General features: G+C 41.9%; 1 protein-coding gene across 3 annotated transcripts in view; it reads right to left on the bottom strand.

The window, feature by feature from the left end:
• Positions 1–14,781, bottom strand: part of LOC132881724 (SUN domain-containing ossification factor-like) — a 66,736-nt gene that overhangs the window by 13,269 nt on the left and 38,686 nt on the right. For 2 of the 3 annotated variants that reach the window (XM_060914531.1, XM_060914551.1), the window contains 8 exons: positions 13,612–13,632; positions 11,079–11,134; positions 8,436–8,518; positions 8,255–8,320; positions 7,730–7,807; positions 4,477–4,561; positions 1,334–2,656; positions 1,021–1,108 (listed from right to left, as the gene is read on the bottom strand). In XM_060914531.1, coding sequence (XP_060770514.1) covers positions 1,021–1,108; positions 1,334–2,656; positions 4,477–4,561; positions 7,730–7,807; positions 8,255–8,320; positions 8,436–8,518; positions 11,079–11,134; positions 13,612–13,632 — 1,800 coding nt within the window. The remainder of the gene's footprint in view (positions 1–1,020; positions 1,109–1,333; positions 2,657–4,476; positions 4,562–7,729; positions 7,808–8,254; positions 8,321–8,435; positions 8,519–11,078; positions 11,135–13,611; positions 13,633–14,781) is intronic. The other variant, XM_060914542.1, reaches the window with a different exon arrangement.

Genomic DNA, 14,781 nt, shown 5'->3' with positions numbered 1-14,781 from the left:
TACTCTTTAGCTAGCCGCACACTACGCCGATTTTCAGCGTACCGAGCCAACTGAAGTCGCGAGTCAGGCGTAAAGACTAGTTTTCGATGGTACCGACTCATCTCACAGCCGATTCGAAAAACTAATCGGGAGCCAGACTGATCGGCGAGAGTCGCTAGCAATAGCCAATCATATCTTTCGCATATAACACGTGACATCATTAAACACAATTTCTAGCGCGAGAAATACGTGTTGGTAGCACCTAATGCAGGTATATACTGTAATTCCATAGACTGAAGCTTTATCCATAGACACAGTGGGCTGGAAAGCCACTCTGCTCAAGTTGTGTGGCTGAATTCCAAATCGCTTTAACTCCCCTATATAAGTGCACTATTTAAGGTTGGAAATAATAGCTCATGCAGCCTAGATAGTGCGCTACATATTCCGTGTTGTGTCATTTGTAATTCAGCCTGTAGCATCTTCAAGTGTTGGATTTAACAGTAACTATATCCAATAGCCAATCACAAAGCTATTAAGTTGTCACGTGTCGCTTCAATCGCGACTGCACTCGTCAACAGTCGGGGGATATGTGCGTGCCCTGTCGGGAGTCGGCTCTGAAATGGGTCGGTTCGGTACCGCGTGGATCGCCGTGGAGTGCGGCTAGCTTAAGTCCATGCTTAATCTGGCTTCTGCAGTAAACAAAGGTCGCACGTTTGACGTCAGGGCAGATTTGTTGTCATTTTTTTGGCGCAGATTGTGACGTTCTAAAACGCAAAACTCCGGTTATCTCTGTCTACACGAAAAGGCATACACGGAGTTTTCAAAAATCTTCACTTTGCCCGGAGTTTTTTTAAATATTCGTTTTTGATGTGTTTTCATGTGGATGACAGGCCAAAACGCAGAAAAATATCTTCGATTTAGCAGATACCCGGCTACGTGTAGACGGGGTCTTAGATGAGCATCTGCAGGCAGAATTTTCACACCACAGCCAGCGAGCTTCTGATATGCCTACATCAAGATGATGTGATTAATTTTGCTGACCTGTTCTTCAGCCATCCTTGAAGTGTTCTGGAGTTTAATGATGGTTTTATTGAAAGCCTTCTGCATCTCTTCCATCTGCTTTCGATATCTATGAAAACACAACATATGAACCAAAAGAACCAAGCAAATAGATTGAAATCAGAATGGACGAACCCATCCATATATCAAATTTCCTTGTTCAAATTCATCTCTTCCAGCTCATGAGCACATAACAATCAAAGCTTAGGCCTGGATAGAAAATACCCATCAAATGTTGATAATAGACTTTGCTATTGATATCACTGTAAGAATGGTCAGTAAGAGTAGTAGTCACCTCTGACTGAGCTGCTCCAGGTAGCGGCTGCTGAGGGACATGTTCACCTCCAGGGCTTTGATCCGGTTATTTAGCCTCATGAAGACTGACTCTTTCTGGTTGGAGCCATGGATTGGGGTCTCGGTGGAGCCAGGGATTTCAGCGTAGAAGTCAGAGGAAGATGGCTGCACTGATTGGCCATTACTATAGGTTCCTGTTTGAATGTTGCCACTGTGGCCTCCAAGGGAAGCTTCTTCTACCACCAGGTCCTCACGTTTAGGTTCTGCTACAATGGAAATCACCTCTAACGTTTCTGTTCCAGGGGCAGCTGGCAATGTTACAACAGGAGTTGCACTCTTGCTTATGGTCGGTTGGGCAAATGGCTGATCTGTGGAGGTTGCGAGAGGGGTAAATGTTGCTTGGTCCATAGTGCTGGTCATCATACTAGGAGTCAAGGGGTTCTTTTCAGTGGGAGATTTCTCTACTGCAGATACAGACATCTGGACTTGATCCATCTCATCACTTTTGGTGGTTAAAACTGGAGTGGATGTTAGTTCCAGGTTACAGGTGAGAATGGGAGGGCTTTTATCCTCCACTGGTTTCTCTCTGTTGTTTTCATTAAGCTTCAAATCAGAACTTTCAACAGCCAAAGGGTCCAGAAAATCCACAACATGAGTGGCTCTAGAGGCAAGGGTGTCGGTGTATGGAAATGTCACCAGGGCTGAAGTAAGGCTTGGTGCAAGATCCAGAGATCCAACTTCAAGCCCATGTTCATTCTCAGGCAAAGATGGAACAACCACAACAGAGGCTTCCATTTGAGAGGTTGTCTCAACAGTCCAGGTGTCGGGCCCTTGCACCAGGGATGAGGAGCTCATGACTGGGACTGAAGTCTCCATTTCATGGAAAACCTTGGATTGAGAATGTGATTCATGAGATTTCTTTTTTGGCTTCTTCCTCTGGAGAGCTGCATGGGGAATGCAGGTTTGCAGGAGGTACTCTTTAAGCAAACCACAAGAACAGGAGTCAGGAGTGTGCTCGGATGTCTCTTTCACTCCTGAGTACTGCTGATTCTGTGGCGCCTTCACCCCCTCCTTCACTGCCTTCTGCGTTATAGAGCTGGAAGACTTGTCTGGCTCATCCAGTTCATCCTCAGGTAGTAAAGTAACAATCTGATCTCCTTTGTTTGTTGTGGTCCCAATGGGCTCTGGAGCTGACAGTGTTGCGGTCTCTGAGAGTGAGGTGGTGGGTAAAGGAGCTGTGGGACCCGTGTCTCTCCTTTGAGTCACTGAAGGGGTCTCTGTGACCTTGTTCAATTCATGTTGGTCCACTTCCAAACTCTCCATCCTGAAATATATAAAAGGAAAACAAAGGAATAGTTTACTCTAAACAACAAATGAAAGCTGGCAGAAACTGAAGACCAGGAGACTGTCTCTTGCATACTGCTAACTATGGACCCTTTTCACGTGACGTCACGACAAACGCGGCTGCCATTTTGGACGTGTACTACCAGTAGTTTACCACAGCCAGCATTGAGGAACGGCAGCAAAGAAAGTGTTTCTTTTCAGCAAGACTTCCATCATGCCACTATATTGTTGTGCACCTGGATGTAGTAACCATCAACAAACAAGGCAAGGTTTATCATTTTATCGGATCCTGACGGAGAAGATGGATAGCGGCCATTAACAGATTGGCAGCCCTCGGCATACCAACGCTTGTGTAGTGACCACTTTGTTGGAGGTAAGACGAATAAAATTAGCCAGAAAAGGCATTACATTGCTGTTAACATTCTGTGGCGGCGAGTGTGTAACCAAATAGGTTAAAATAACCCATTGTAACCTCTTTGTTCTTCTGTAGTAGCTATTGTTGACTAGCTAATGTCAACAATATCATAGCTGGTATATTACTGTAGCAATGTTTATGTTCAGTCATTTGGATGACTGTTAAAACCTTTCAGTCTCAAGTTTTTCCTTTACTGTATTTACTAGTTTACTGTAATTATGATCCGGCAGCTATTTACACCGGATCCAGTGTAAATAGCTGCTGGAGCCAACGTCCGAGAATTAAGCAGCGCGCTCCGGCCTGCTCCCGGAGTGCTCCGGCCTGCTCCCGGAGTGCTCCGGCCTGCTCCCGGAGTGCTCCGGCCGAGGTTCCGGAGCTCGCTCCGGCTTGCTCGCCCTCAAATTAAGTGGCTTGCTCCGGAGCAAGCCGGAGCGCGCTGCTTAATTTGAGGGCGAGCAAGCCAGACCGCGCTGCTTAATTTGAGGGCGAGCAAGCCGGAGCGAGCTCCGGAACCTCGGCCGGAACACTCCGGGAGCAAGCCGGAGTGCGCTGCTTAATTTGAGGGCGAGCAAGCCAGAGCGCGCTGCTTAATTCTGGGACGTTGGCTCCAGCAGCTATTTACACTGGATCCGGTGTAAATAGCTGCCGGATCATAATTACAGTAAACTAGTAAATCCAGTAAAGACGGAGCGCACTCCGGAACCTTGGCTGGAGCAAGCCGGAGCGCGCTCCGGAACCTCGGACAGAGCACTCCTGGAGCAAGCCGGAGCGCGCTCCGGAACCTCGGACGGAGCACTCCGGGAGCAAGCCGGAGCGCGCTCCGGAACCTCGGACGTTGGCGTGTATGTGTATGGCGATGGGTTTTTAACGACATAGGTATACAGATCATGTGGGCCGAAGTCAGGTAAAGACGAGGGCTTCGTGTACTTCCGTACGTCAGTGAACAATCCTGGTGGAAGCAGGTAAACGTCGTTCTCTAAGCCTGCTAACCTCAATTTTTGCAAATACCTCTCCCTCTGCTCGCCCTGTAAATGCCCTACATCGCTGGATAGTGAAGGTGTTTTCTGTATCTCGCTCCTTTTTCTTTTATGTTTTTCGTTTGTCGCCTTCCTCGCATTCAAACTGATTCGAGCCGAAGTCCACTACATGTCCAAAATGGCGGTCGCGTTTACGAAGGTCACGTGACTGAAAAGGGTCTATACCTGGTATTTTGTTCTCATTAGCACATAGCAACATTCAGTTATGTACTAGAGAATAAGCAATGCGACTTTGGATAGTACTACTGGCTATAAAATCAGGTTACTTCTTTAGCCACCATTTTTACTGGTAACTGGTATCACCTGTGAATTATATAATGTTTTAAATAAACTTTCTCAAGAACTTACATAATCTTGGATGAGGTTGAGGAAACTGTCGGAACTGGAGTTCCTGATGTCTCAGTCAAATTTAAATCCAGGGAGGAATAATTGCCTGTTGAATACAATGTAAAGATTAAGCTGACTAACAACCAATTCCTTCTCAAATCATTTGTTCATTGTGCAACCTGTACATTTAAAGTTTTTAAATCATATCTGTACAGGACTGGTGAGGTTACAGGGGTTCCCCCCTTCACAACCAAGCTAGAGCCAAACTTGATTCCACTTTAACAGTAGGCATATCAGACGCTTGCTGGCCGTGCTGTGAAAATTCTGTATGCAGACGCTCATCCAAGTTTCCAAATCTGTCATTGTTTAACTCTTGAATAATTTATCATCAATACTATAATTAAAAAAGCTTATAATCTCTGCTTTCCAAAGAAATTTATCTCGTTAAGATCTGTTAAGTACTTAGGGAGTAATGGCAGGTTGAAGCTGGTACAACAGAGTAAAAACTCTGCTCGTGTGATGCTGGAAAACTGCCGGTGCTTTCTGAGTCACAGGAAAGTGGTCAGGCTCGCTCTCTTCTGATCAGTTTCCCACTGGATTACTCGTGAATATCAATACCTTTTATAGGGATGTTCTCTCGCTCTCACCGTTTCTGATGACATATTCAGCAAAATTTTCCGTCTGCTAGTTCTGATGTTATGATTCATGGGAGACCCTAAAGTGAGTTTTCGTAGCTTTACCTACTTATTTTTTCAAATCAAACTGATTCATGTAAATAACTATTTTAGAATATAACTGGAATTGCTTTGATGAAAAATATTGAGATCTTAGTAGTCGGAATGAGATTTTTAAAAACTGGACATCAGAAATGCGAGTGTCAATTTCAATTCAATTAATTGGAATTGTTTATTGGATGTGGGTCTCACAGTTTTTTCAAGACTCACCTTGAAAGCTGTGAATATTATCATTTATGCTTTTTAACAAACACTAGTGGGCCCTACCTTTGAGAAATACAAAAGCCTACAGAGCACAAAAAGGGTATTAGAAATAACCTTTTATTACTTTATCGAGTGTACCGATTTAACGTTTATACCTAAATAGCGTAATTAATACGAATTAAATACTAATTTGCTTTGACTAACTTTTCAAACTTTGTATTCAGTATACAACCATCCATGTGCCTGCCAATTTCCATATAAATAGCTTGAAAAATAGAAGTTATTAAGAAAAAAACATTTGATCTCATTGGTTAATGAGGCCCATTTTGGATTGTGTGATCCTCATTCGGAATATTACAGCAGGTTTCTAAAAAATTAAGCCGTTTTTTCAATCTTTGGTTTGTAATATCTCAAGAACGTTTCAACATATCTTAGTTCTGTGAAAAGTATGTTGTTCTGCATCCAATGAGACCATTTCGAGCAATTTGGATTGAATTTTTCACCCGATATGCCTACTAACATTCTTCAAAGTACCAATGGGTACAGCTCATGCTTTACACTTTTGGCAAACATATTCTCACCTTACATGAAGAAACACACAACAGTAGATTTAGTCTGTTACCTCCACCCCATTCTCTAAACAAATGGAAGATGCAAACCTAATTTCATTGTACTTGTGCTTATACTATTAGATTGGAATGCAAATCTGCAGCCACACCATTTTCTTTTGTAGACTATTAAAGCACTCGGAGAGCGCAGACCTCCGCCAAGAATCCTTAAAAAAAAAAATCCGGGATCCAGAAAGTCATCCGGATCACTGCCAAAATTTAATGGATTGTTACTTGTGCCCAGTCACACCTCTGGAAAAAAATTTCAGAGCAATCCATTCATTAACTTTTCTGTAATGTTGCTAAAAGACAAACCAACCAACAAACAAACCAACGCTACCGAAAACATAACCTCCTTGGCGGAGGTAATAATAATAATAACTAAAATGCATTTCCGGAGAAAATGCGAAAGTGTGCTTGCTCAGGTGCGCCGCCATGGCGACCCGGCAAGAGAGGCGACCGCACGCCCACATGACAAGTTTTTATGTCAACACGCGAAAGTTTGGCCAAGACACAAGGCGGATTCTCATACGGAGATGACAGGCTGGCCAGGTTCTTTACAGGGACATCCCAGAGCATCACTACCATGAAAAGTTAGATGTAATTCTAAATCCGTAAAGAGATATGACCCAAAACATGTTTTGCTCATTGTGGCGCCCCCTAGTGGCCAAATGACACCAAATTTGATGAGGGTACATGAACTGGTGCCGAAAGTCATCTCAACAAATATGGTCTTGATACGCCAAAGTGTTTGAGATATGAGCCAAAATGCGTTTTTGCCAATTGTGACGCCCCCTAGTGGCCAAATGACACCATATTTAATGAGGGTAGTTTGGATGGTGTCCAAAGTCATGCCATTAAATATAGTTTTGATATGTCCAAGCGTTTCCGTGATATGAGCTCACTTCCTGTTTGGTGGCTTCGCCATTGATTTTGATTGGCTGCCACAGGCGAACGCTTCAACGTATAAGAGCGAAACAAATAACATTCATTAGGCATGGACTGGAGATCATGTGTGCCAAGTTTCGTGATGATCGGACAAAAACATGCGGCCAGGGTCACTCTACCTTCACTTTGGACAAAATTCAAAATGGAGGAAAATCTAATTAGGCGGAGAATGACGACATAGGGTGCGTTGGAATCGTCTAGCTCCAAGGATTCCAACGGCGCCAGACTTATGAAAATCGGACATACGGATCAAAAGTTACATGCATGAACGCATGTAAGACTGTGATCAGTTGGTGGCGCTACAGCGTGAGACGTACCAACATGAAACTTGATGAAATCAATCAGGGTCCACTCCTCTATCAGTGTACCAAGTTTCATTACTTTACACTGTACGGTTTGGCCTACAGAAGGAAAAATCTGTTTTTTGCGTCGCACACCCATTCATTTCAATGGGGAAAAAATTAATCCTTTTAAAAAAAATCCGGGATCCAGAAGGTGATCCGGATCACCGCCAAAATTTAATGGATTGTTACGTGTGCCCAGTCACACCTCTGGAAAAAATTTCAGAGCAATACATTCGTTACTTTTTCCGTAATGTTGCTAACAGACAAACAAACCAATGCTACCGAAAACATAACCTCCTTGGCGGAGGTAATAAAATGCCATGGTATAGATCATTTTTCAAGCATCTATAGGTACAGGATTGTGTGTGTGTGTGTGTGTGTGTGTGTGTGTGTGTGTGTGTGTGTGTGTGTGTGTGTGTGTGTGTTAGAGAATTACCTCCACTCTGAGCTCCATCTTCTGGATTTCCACCCAACACATTAGCAGCAATGTTATTCACCATGTTAAGAATAACATCTGTAAATGAATAAACGACAATATAGTGCTTAACAGCTGTAGCAATCATATGATTGGAGCAAGATGGCTACAATGGTTCATATTAAACATACTTTTGTGGATAAACCTGACCATACCTCATGTCGATTAACCTCATCATTGAGGAGACATAATATATTTGGTTTTCTGTGAAAATCCTTCGTTTAAAAAAAAAATTTTTATTAAAGAAAAAAAAAACCTGAAATACTATGGGGCAGCATTTTCACATTCTCCATATTTCCCCCCACTTGCCAAAAATATGCTGGTGGCTTTGTTACGATAAAAATTTCCCCTAGTTGTGAATGCGTGTGGTGGACTACAATAGATGCTGTCCCATTCAGTGTTCACCATAACCCTGACCCTCAGTAAAAGTGCTGACTGAAAATGAACGAATGAATGCATGAAAGAAATACTACAACTGGAATTCACCTTTGGCAGACCCAATCAGATTCTTTGAAGATCTGTCGTCTGATGGAACATATCCAGGAGGATAATCTACAAGTTTAAGAGAAGAATGAAAACTGCAGGATAGCATGAGTGTAAATTGCCAGTAAAACCTAAGATACAGACAGAAATGGTCTCCTGATTATGTCAAAAAGCTGGTTCTCACCATCGTCCTCATCCTGGGAGTTAAGTCTCTCAGAGGGCTCAGAATTCAGTTCATACTCTTCCATCATACTTGTGCCAAAAACCCTTAACACACAAAACATTGATTGGCACAGACTTCAAAGCTTCAGAGTAAGAGATTTAACAGTTATTCCATGAAATTGAGTCGTATATGAGCTGATAGCCGACAAGGCACATAGCACCGAGTTGGCTATAACCCATGTATGATGAGATTGAGTGGAATAACTGTTTTATTCTATCGACATTCACTGGATTTTGAGAAACGGAGCATTTTTATTTTTTGTAAATCTGATAAATAAAAACTTTATACAAAACATCTGACAAAATCATTTCCACTTAGAATGCAAACAAACCAGCAAAATGACTAGCAATTTGTTAACAAAAAAAAAAAAAAATGTTCTTACTATCAAAAATACTTTCATTCTATATTTTGTTGCCTTTTTTGGATGTTTTGGGGTTTTGTTTTCGAGTCGAGTTTTTATTTAGTCCTCAAATGGTTCAACAACACGCGCCGTCATTTTGTCTTTTAGGGTTGTTTTGGCGATTGTCAAACCAACTTAAAGGTAAACCCCCTTTCAGATTTTTCAAGTGTAGGTCATGAAAAGGATTTTCCCAAACACCCAATTACTTTTGTTTAGTGGATCGAAAGCTACTGAATTTGAATCACGGACTTCCAATTTTATTAGGTTTTTTTTTTTAAAATAGAACAATTAATTAAATGTATGGCGACGTGGCCCTAAATTCTCTGCTATTTTTTCCTGCTTCACCATGACCCAATTCAAGACGACATCATGCATCACATGGTGGGCTTTCCCTGTTTGCGCGAGGCATTGTGGGATACAAATTTGAAACAGGAGAGAAAAATGGAGGATGGGAGTGTGCGAATGAAACATGGAAGACCGACTACAGTAACGGAAAGTGAGAAGAAAAGATGTTATGTTGCGAAGGAAAGGAAACGCAGGACCAAACTAATAAATATCGGCGGTCAGCGAGCACCTCGGTGTGATCAGCTGTTCGTTTAGTGACAGAATGATGGAACCATCAGTGCACGCTCAAAGGTAAACCTGTAGATGGCAGTAATGCAACACTATGTCAGCTACTGTAAAACCCAAAAGAAGAAGGTGGTAAACCTGCGCAAGTGCACACGGACTTCCTCTGTCTGCTTGACTGCGTGAAGCGAGCGATTTCATGCACATTATTTGCTCGGGAACGCTCTCAAATTAAATAACTTCCCAGCCACAGAATGGCCTGATATTTTGAGAGATTTACAGAAATAAACCTATATCATAATCGCCACAGCATTACCGCCACCGACTGGGCTGGAGGGTGAAACCGGAGATACTGGGGAAAAAAAAAAAAACTATATATGTGGCACTTCACGGAATCCAGGGACACATGTTGACCGAAACGAAGCCGAGAAAATCGCAAAAGAAGTATTTTTTTTTTTAATTTGTGATTTTCGTTTTTTTCCATCATGTGCAAGTTGAGATCTTGAAGAATGCAATCAGTATTTCAGATAATAGATTGTTTTGTTGGAAAAGCATACATTTTTTGTTGCAAATTGTCTCATTTTTGTCAGGACTGTAGCCTGCTGGGGGGTGTGGGTAAATTACCATATGGGCCATTCACGTGACGATTTAAGTCTTTTTTTTTTTTTCGCCAATCAGCTGTATGATACGAGCTGAGCTCGTGGCTACTTAAGCTGCATACAGGCATGTAATTTCACTATGGAATGAGCAAGCTAAACAGAGCACAGAGGAGCTGAAACACCGCGAAGCAAATAGACACACGGTAGTTACATCGGAGATAACCATTTCTAGCAAAAAAAACGCAACCAAAAGGAAGTGTTCTTGGACTACATATTCCATCGGAGGTATCGATGTGTGCAAGGTGACATTTCTCTTTCTGATGGGGTAAGTTTATTAATCTAAGGTTGTGTGGTTATTTTTGCATGTAACGGAGAGTGTTGTGGTTTGGTTACATGAAACTAGCGTTGTGTTAGTTATCATCATCGTGCGATCTTTCTTTCTTACGGTGTGAGTAATTTTTCAACCACAAAACGTTAAAGTATACTTTAGGACTTATTTTTGTACTTCATAATTGTTTTGGGCATACTTTGCATGGAAGGAAAACTGACGTGGTGATCTTTGTTTACATGAAAGTAGCATCGTGCTAGCTCGTAGGGGGTAGGGCTTTCCTTAATGTCATGCAAATGAGCACCATTATGTGCCCGCCCTACACCCAGAGTAGCTGAGATGGAAAACTTTGAGGGCGTTTTTCTCCCTTTCCTGTTTTAAGAGGTATGCACTTTCAAAAGGCCACACATTCTTCAAATATTGTCAGATCTCCACATGGAAGGCATCATTGGAAAGCTTAGAAACTGTACTTTCTGAATCTGTCAATAACTCAAAATGCCCCCGGGCGGACATGTGTTCCTGGATTCTGTGATCTGACACATTCTTTTAGCTATTTCTGTTTCTTTTAAGTACTTGATAAAGTGCTTTATCTGACTTGATGTGCTCCGTCATTTTGTTTTTCTCTACTCACAGTATATGAGCTGATAGCCTGGTAGTAGAATATAATAGAGTATTCTAAAATTTTGGAGAAAAAGCATTTTTCCCCTCACCTGAGCAAGCTGAGGGGACAGAAGTGCTCCGACCCAAAGTGTGACAACAGCTCCACCTAGAGTCATATGGAAATGCAACAAAAAAAGGGAGCATTATTTGCACTTTGAAGGAAGGATATAGATCTTTAATATCCATATGAAAAGAATGTCATAAAAGTGCTATATGATGAGAAATAATGAGGAATGCTTAATTTCTCTCAGGCACTGTGCTGAACGTGGATTGCAGACAAGACTGTTAGAATGATAATCAGCAGAAGACAGTGGAGTAGATGGGAAACGATCAAATACTATTCACCACTTAGTACATTAACTTAACCAGACATCCTTGTGTGTGAATCTCATTACACAAAGCAAGTAAGAGCAAGTGTATCATTCACGCTTGTTAGTTGCAGTTAATTGAAAAGAGCGCACACACTTTTTTTTTTTTTAACCTTGTCTAGAACATGAAATTAACTGGGTTATGTTTCAACACAAATCCTCCCAGCTCATACATCCAAACAACACATGAACAGGTTTTCTATTGTGGCTCTGAAGCAAAGCCATCAGCAGACGGTGCGATTGAGTTTGTGCACTGAAGCAGACTGAGATGTTTTCCTGGACAGTGGATATGTAGTTAGTCCCTTATTGGAGGTCTTTGACGTACAGGATACTACAACCCCGATTCCAAAAAAGTTGGGACAAAGTACAAATTGTAAATAAAAACGGAATGCAATGATGTGGAAGTTTCAAAATTCCATATTTTATTCAGAATAGAACATAGATGACATATCAAATGTTTAAACTGAGAAAATGTATCATTTAAAGAGAAAAATTAGGTGATTTTAAATTTCATGACAACAACACATCTCAAAAAAGTTGGGACAAGGCCATGTTTCCCACTGTGAAACATCCCCTTTTCTCTTTACAACAGTCTGTAAACGTCTGGGGACTGAGGAGACAAGTTGCTCAAGTTTAGGGATAGGAATGCTAGCCCATTCTTGTCTAATGTAGGATTCTAGTTGCTCAACTGTCTTAGGTCTTTTTTGTCGTATCTTCCGTTTTATGATGCGCCAAATGTTTTCTATGGGTGAAAGATCTGGACTGCAGGCTGGCCAGTTCAGTACCCGGACCCTTCTTCTACGCAGCCATGATGCTGTAATTGATGCAGTATGTGGTTTGGCATTGTCATGTTGGAAAATGCAAGGTCTTCCCTGAAAGAGACGCCGTCTGGATGGGAGCATATGTTGCTCTAGAACCTGGATATACCTTTCAGCATTGATGGTGTCTTTCCAGATGTGTAAGCTGCCCATGCCACACGCACTAATGCAACCCCATACCATCAGAGATGCAGGCTTCTGAACTGAGCGCTGAGAACAACTTGGGTCGTCCTTCTCCTCTTTAGTCCGAATGACACGGCGTCCCTGATTTCCATAAAGAACTTCAAATTCTGATTCATCTGACCACAGAACAGTTTTCCACTTTGCCACAGTCCATTTTAAACGAGCCTTGGCCCAGAGAAGACGTCTGCGCTTCTGGATCATGTTTAGATACAGCTTCTTCTTTGAACTATAGAGTTTTAGCTGGCAACGGCGGATGGCACGGTGAATTGTGTTCACAGATAATGTCCTCTGGAAATATTCCTGAGCCCATTTTGTGATTTCCAATACAGAAGCATACCTGTATGTGATGCAGTGCCATCTAAGGGCCCGAAGATCACGGGCACCCAGTATGGTTTTCCGGCCTTGACCCTTACGCACAGAGATTCTTCCAGATTCTCTGAATCTTTTGATGATATTATGCACTGTAGATGATGATATGTTCAAACTCTTTGCAATTTTACACTGTCGAACTCCTTTCTGATATTGCTCCACTATTTGTCGGCACAGAATTAGGGGGATTGGTGATCCTCTTCCCATCTTTACTTCTGAGAGCCACTGCCACTCCAAGATGCTCTTTTTATACCCAGTCATGTTAATGACCTATTGCCAATTGACCTAAGGAGTTGCAATTTGGTCCTCCAGCTGTTCCTTTTTTGTACCTTTAACTTTTCCAGCCTCTTATTGCCCCTGTCCCAACTTTGAGATGTGTTGCCGTCATGAAATTTCAAATGAGCCAATATTTGGCATGAAATTTCAAAATGTCTCACTTTTGACATTTGATATGTTGTCTATGTTCTATTGTGAATACAATATCAGATTTTGAGATTTGTAAATTATTGCATTCCGTTTTTATTTACAATTTGTACTTTGTCCCAACTTTTTTGGAATTGGGGTTGTATAATCAAAGGGGTCATAATTTAATTAAAATCACAGAGGTGGTCTCAATAGCATACAGCTTTATCTGTTCAAGATGATTTGACCCACACCACACAGCATAAGAACCTCATCTGGAAAATACATTCTGCACAAAACCCTCTGCTAGAAACTTCTACACATGCTCTAATCTGAAGGTGCGGTGCAGTCAATAATCCACTGAGGTTCTACTATGAGTGACACCATTTATTTATTTCTTCACCCAGTCATTCAAGCACACCTGAGAAAAAGAAGGCGCTAACCTTAATGTACTTGGTGAACATCTGACGCAGAAGAAGGGGGGGGGGATTACAGGAAAAGAAACAGTTGAGAAAATAGTCTGCTCATAATAAATCTGAAAGTCTGATAAATCATGATATTAAAACATCAATAAAAAACAAAAAGACTGATTGGGGAAAAAACAAAGAAAGAAAGCGATGGTGAGCAGCAGCAGCAAAAATGCTCACTGCATACTCTGGAAAAGACACTCAAAACAGTCACCAAGCAGAACTAGTCTTTAAAGGAACAGTCCACCGTACTTCCATAATGAAATATGCTCTTATCTGAATTGAGACGAGCTGATCCGTACCTATCCGAGCTTTGCGCGACCTCCCAGTCAGTCAGATGCAGTCAGACGCGCTGTCACTCCTGTTAGCAATGTAGCTAGGCTCAGTATGGCCAATGGTATTGTTTGGGGCTGTAGTTAGATGTGACCAAACTCTTCCGCGTTTTTCCTGTTTACGTAGGTTTATATGACCAGTGACATGAAACAAGTTCAGTTACACAAATTGAAACGTAGCGATTTTCTATGCTATGGAAAGTCCGCACTATAATGACAGGCGTACTAACACCTTCTGCGCGCTTCGGCAGCGCATTGATACGGAGCTCAGATATCAATGCGTTGCTGAAGCGCGCAGAAGGTGTTAGTACGCCTGTCATTATAGTGCGGACTTTCCATAGCATAGAAAATCGCCACGTTTCAATTTGTGTAACTGAACTTGTTTCATATCACTGGTCATATCAACCTATGTAAACAGGAAAAACGGCGAAGAGTTTGGTCGCATCTAACTACAGCCCCAAAAAATACCGTTGGCCATACTGAGCCTAGCTACATTGCTAACAGGAGTGACAGCGCGTCTGACTGCGTCTGACTGACTGGGAGGTCGTGCAAAGCTCGGAGAGGTACGGAGCAGCTCGTCTCAATTCAGATAAGAGCATATTTCATTATGGAAGTACGGTGGACTGTTCCTTTAAAGCCTTTCACAAAAACATGACTGTATTAAAGCGAGACTGCCTTTCGATTTCATAAAATCAGTGAATTTTAGTTCGCTCTGAAATTTGGTTATTGCGATACATGTTTATTTCTGTAATATCAGGCCATTCTGTGGCTGGGAAGTGATTTAATTTGAGGGGATTAAAGCAAATAATGTGCA

Source organism: Neoarius graeffei, chromosome 1 (assembly GCF_027579695.1).
Source record: "Neoarius graeffei isolate fNeoGra1 chromosome 1, fNeoGra1.pri, whole genome shotgun sequence".
Classification (NCBI taxonomy): domain Eukaryota; kingdom Metazoa; phylum Chordata; class Actinopteri; order Siluriformes; family Ariidae; genus Neoarius; species Neoarius graeffei.
This window is presented reverse-complemented; position numbering and strand designations above follow the sequence as displayed.